At 43.4% G+C, this 5,059-nt stretch overlaps 1 protein-coding gene across 1 annotated transcript; it reads right to left on the bottom strand.

The window, feature by feature from the left end:
* Window positions 1–251: 251 nt before the first annotated feature.
* Window positions 252–3,456, bottom strand: LOC122762915 (zinc finger protein 423-like). The gene is made up of 2 exons (XM_044018084.1): window positions 3,305–3,456; window positions 252–688 (listed from the first exon to the last, which is right to left on the bottom strand). Exons 1-2 carry the CDS (start codon window positions 3,396–3,398, stop codon window positions 525–527), a joined length of 258 nt encoding a protein of 85 aa, XP_043874019.1. The 5' UTR covers window positions 3,399–3,456; the 3' UTR covers window positions 252–524.
* Window positions 3,457–5,059: the final 1,603 nt, after the last annotated feature.

The raw sequence follows: 5,059 nt of genomic DNA on the forward strand, positions 1-5,059 counted from the left end.
AGTCTCTGCAAAGAGGACAAACTGTCCTCCGACAGAAGAGACGACGAGGAGGGACAAAGTGTCCTTGAAGGACAGGAGACAGAGACTGAGCAGAGCAGCTTTAAAACCAGCGTCAGAGAATGAAAAGGACTTCACACGCCGCTCGACGACATCAGGATCCGCGGACTCGACCTTTAACAGGTGTAAAGTGTTTGACCTGAAGATTAAAGGAGGTCATTCGGAGGAGGAGGAGGAGGAGGGTTTACACATCACGGCAGACCTGACCACAGCTGGTCCTGGACCTACTCATGAGTGACTTATCGCCTCTCTGTCCTCCTCCTTCACTCACACACACACACACACGTGTGGATTTAAATGTGTCTGGACCCTAATGACATGAAGCTTTGCCAGAACCCTGCTCGGACCTCATGAGGGGAGATGGAAAGTGAGGGACAGAGCCCGGAGGAGGAATACGTAGAGGATGAGATGATACGCAGAGAAAAGTAGAATCAGGTTATGGATAAGTTTAGAGAGGAGGAGGAGCTTTAAGGACAGAGAAGAAGAAGAAGAAGAGGACTTAAAGGAGGACGCACCTGTAGTTCTGTCTGAAAGAAGAACTTCTGTGGACACTGGGAACAGTCGTAGATCTTGTCCTCCTGACCGTGGACGGCGAATATGTGCTGCTGGAGCTTGTTGGCCTGAACGAATACTAAGAGGAGAACAAACACAAGAGCAGTGAACCACAGAACCAGCACCATCTGCAACCAGGAACCTGGTCTGTCCACATGTGAACCTGAACACAAGCCAAACCAAACAAACCTTATCATCTGCTGACTGTAAAGAATGGGATTGTGTACCAGATTAGCAGTTTGACGCCCAATCCCAGCCAATAACTCCCTGGATTAGGACTGAAACGATTCACTGGTCACTAAATGAATTCATTAATTAAAGTTTGTTTGTTCTGTGATTTTTCAGCGTCTTAAATGTGAATATTGAAAGAAATCATTAGAAATGAATCATTCAAACACCGATTAACATTTTCTGACATTTTCTGTATATTGTTACAGTGTTTCAGGCGTATTTTGAGTTGTTATTGGTTACGAAGCTAACGCTGGACGTGACTACACGCACGTATGTTTTGGTTGTGTTTACCCACAATGCCCGTGTGTCCGCTTCCTGCGAACCGAGGCCTATGTTTTGTTTAGGGCGGACTACAGTTCGCCTCTTTGGTGCGGTCGAGGGTCAATAACGATCGAGGGTCAAACTTTTTTCTTTCACCTCTGAAATCAGAGGCTACTAAGCTGCACAGCGAGCGTGAGCTAGCCGTTAGCACCACGCTAGCTCACCCTGAGGCGAGCTGCTGAAACAACAATATTTCATAAACCAGCGCCACCTGTGTCCTGTGGTGCTGGTTTTAAATGTGTCCTGAAGCCCCACACATGGAGCTAAGTACGTCTGCGGGGCCGGTCCCCGGGCTCCGGGTTTATCTGAGTCAATCACCCTGTGTGGGTTGGGCTAATCCAAAATAGTGAAAACAAGGGGGGTGTTCTCTGAAGACACGCTGATATGTGTGAAACACGGGTGCTCTAAAAACACCCCCATTAGCACTTGGTTCTTTCCTCCTGATGAAATGAACCATAGACTGTATGAAATTAACATGGCAAAAAATCCAATATTCTTATGTTGAAGGTTAAAATTGATGTAACCGTTGGTTAATAATACATTTTTCATACCTGCTGTTGCTGACTATTGTTCTCAGTTTAAGTAATATCACTTGATCAAGCCTATTCTAACATTCCACACTACAAAATAAGTCATTAAAGTATGTATGATTCGTGCTGATATGGTATCGGATCGATATCGGTATCAGCCAATACTCAAGGCTGCAATATCGGCATTGTATCGGAAGTGAAAAAGTTGTATTGGTACATCCCGAGTTGTCAGCTGACATTGGCACAGCCCCCCGCGACCCTCATGTGGAGGATAAAGCAGAAGAAGATGGATGGTGTGAAATAACCACGTTAAACATGTGTAGAGGAAACAGGAAGAGTTATCCTCAGCAGACCTCGCCATATTTATCAATAAATTATCTCTCTTTTCCTTTCCTTTCACTTCCACTCCGTACTTTTTTCTTCCTTTCTTTCTCTCGTCTTTGTTTCAGTAAACTTTTGCTTTTCACCGCCCGTGTGTGTGTGTGTGTGTGTGTGTGTGTGTGTGTGTGTGTGGTTATTAAGCCTCCCGTAGGAAGCGGTGCCCATCTTACTAATTCATAAGCCACTAAGGAATAGAGTTAAAGTTTAAAAGCGTTGCTGTGTACCTGTGGGGGAGAGGAGGATGGAGGGAGGGAGGAGGAGCACAACACAAGACAAACTCAACAACTGAGGGAGCAAGAGTGATGGAGTGACACACACACACACACACACACACACAGTGTTAGAGGTGGAACATGGGAGCTCAGAGGTGCTGACTTAGTTGCTGGTAAAATACTGCAGGTGGTGAACATCGCCCAAAAAAGAGCCTAATTTGATCATCCAGCACTTGTGCTCGGCCCTCAGGTGAATAACAAACACATCAGCTGCTTCATATTTGTGTTTTCCTGCACGAACTCCGCGCCCCGCCGCCGTCGTATTCCCACCAGTTAGAAAGTGTTAAAAACAATGAATTTTCCTAATGTGTTTTCACTGTTCGGACGAGAAACCTTGCGGCCATTAGAGGAGCCGTTATCTCCATGTATCACCGCGACGACGACGACGCTGTTGTTGGCTGGAAAACCCGGAGAGAGACATTTTTCCGGAGAGGAGAGATTTAAATCCAGAACGTTTCTGTACAGCAGCAAAACGAACCCTCTGCAACACCGCGTTTTTACACACGGATTAAACACAGGCGACCATCGAACACAAAATCAACACACTAAATGATTAAAAAGTAGTACATTGTCAGAATTACTAGGTCAAAGGTTATGTTTGTGCACATGATCGAGGAGATAATCTGGTTCAGATTAGATTTAATTAATCCCATTAGATTATGGTAATCCCAAACGAGAGAAATTCACTTGCCGCAGCAGCAAAAGAGTCAGAGTTTGAAGAGTGAGAACAGTGAAAAATCAGTAAAAATAGATTAAAAAATAACAATTATATATGTTTGAAATATAGTTATACATGTTCCTGGGTCCATTTTAAAAACACAAAACAAGAGAAGGAAACATGTGTAATCTGTAGAGGTGTCCTTGAAGGTGAGAATGTCTCAGTGTCTCAGTGTGTCTCTGTGCGTCTCTGTGCGTCTCAGTGTCTCTCTGTGTCTCTGTGCGTCTCTGTGCGTCTCTCACCTGTGAAGCAGACGGGACACTTGAAGGTTCCTCCCATGCCTTCAAAGCTGTGCTCTATCAGGTGGCAGAGCAGCTTGGCAGGTGAATCAAACATCTGGTTACACAGCTTGCACTCGTGATTGATGCCCTCCTCTGCAAATAGGAGACAGACAAACGCACATGTGTGAGGGCCGGATTAGACGCGCAAACAAACAACAACAACAACAACAAAGTGCCACATTCGTTCAGATACGACACAAACAACAGATGTTTCCTGCACATGTGGAAACACAGGTTACATGCATACATTCACGACAGGAAGTGTTTGTGTTGATGTGTTCATCAGTGGACATTGATGACATTAATCATGACTCTGTTGCCGCTTTTCTGGATGATATTAATCAGAAATTTAGGGCTTTAGTAAAGATTTACTGACTTACTTTGGCTTTTAATCCAAATTAATCTTGACATTCTGTTTCTCTTTTCTTTAGTTTAGGGAAATAAACCTCACAGACTAAAAAAGTAATAAAAAACAACCACAAATAATGAATACAAATAAGGAAAGCAGTAAAAAAAAGTGTTTTCCTTCTTTAAATGTTTATTTTATTTACTTTTATTTTATGTTATGTACTTTTGGGAACAAGGGGTTGTTTTTAAATGTACTATATACACAAGCTTGACCTGGAAATGCAACACAACTACTGGAATTTAGTCTCACGCCTCATTTTGTCCCAATCACTTCCAACGTACTGTTTAATTTGAATAAAAAAAAAACAAAAAAACTCAAAACATAGAATAGAATGGAGCTTTATACACTAAAACTAAGTTGTGACAATACAGTACAAAACATAGTAGTAGTAATACATAGTAATAGTTAAACCACTAAAACAAATAAGGTTGACAAACATCTTTATGTCGCAAATGAAACAAAAACGTTTCATTGAGAAAAATATGCTAAACGCTAACACTTAACGGCGCCCTATATACGACTACAAGTTCAAACTGTATCGTCAGCATAAGAAATAATACAAAAAGAAGCCACAACTGCAGTAGAGATCTTTGTGAGCGGGCCCAGTACAGAACCTTGTGGGACGCCTCATGACATAAACTGACCCACAGAGACAGGAAAAACTCTCGTCAGAAAGACAGGTGAATCCTCACACTCCTTCTTTTCCCCCTGCTGCATGGTATCATTTCATTTTTCCTCACCCTCATTCACTCCCCCAACTCTCTCTCTCTCACACACACACACACACACAAACACACACACACCAGAGCCATCGCTGCCCCTACTGGTAATTGTCCGTCCTCCCCACTGGGGCCGTGGATGATCTGCAGTCATCCTTCCTTCCTTCCTTCCCCTCCCTCTGTCCTCGTTATCTGCCCCTCCCTCCCCCCTAACGTGGTCACTCATCCATCCCTCACTTTGTCCATTCCTCCCTACATGTCTCCGTATTGTCCCTCGTCGTCCATCGCTCGCTGATTAATATGTGAGGGACCCGATTCAAAGCCCTCACTGCAGGAGCCGGCTTGTGTTTTTAAAATAGCGAGCAAAGTTGGGAAAATACATAAACAATGGAGGGGAAGCCAGATAATAGCAGGAGACATACAGTATATGTGTGTATGTCAATTTAAACCACAAAGACACTTAGATTAAAACAGGAAACAGTCACTACATATGCTAGATTAGTAGTCTAGACTTTAGTCTAGATTTACGGTAGACCATTTGACTGGTGTGGCCAATTAATGTTCTAAGGAGTATGATGAGGACAGGTG

This window comes from Solea senegalensis, unplaced genomic scaffold (genome assembly GCF_019176455.1).
Source record: "Solea senegalensis isolate Sse05_10M unplaced genomic scaffold, IFAPA_SoseM_1 scf7180000016201, whole genome shotgun sequence".
NCBI lineage: Eukaryota > Metazoa > Chordata > Actinopteri > Pleuronectiformes > Soleidae > Solea > Solea senegalensis.

Coding starts and splice junctions, on each gene's coding strand:
- LOC122762915 (XM_044018084.1), bottom strand. CDS start 3,398: ATGTTTGATTCACCTGCCAAGCTGCTCTGCCACCTGATAGAGCACAGC. Junction 689..3,304: donor GTGTCCCGTCTGCTTCACAG/GTGAGAGACGCA, acceptor TTCTCCTCTTAG/TATTCGTTCAGGCCAACAAG.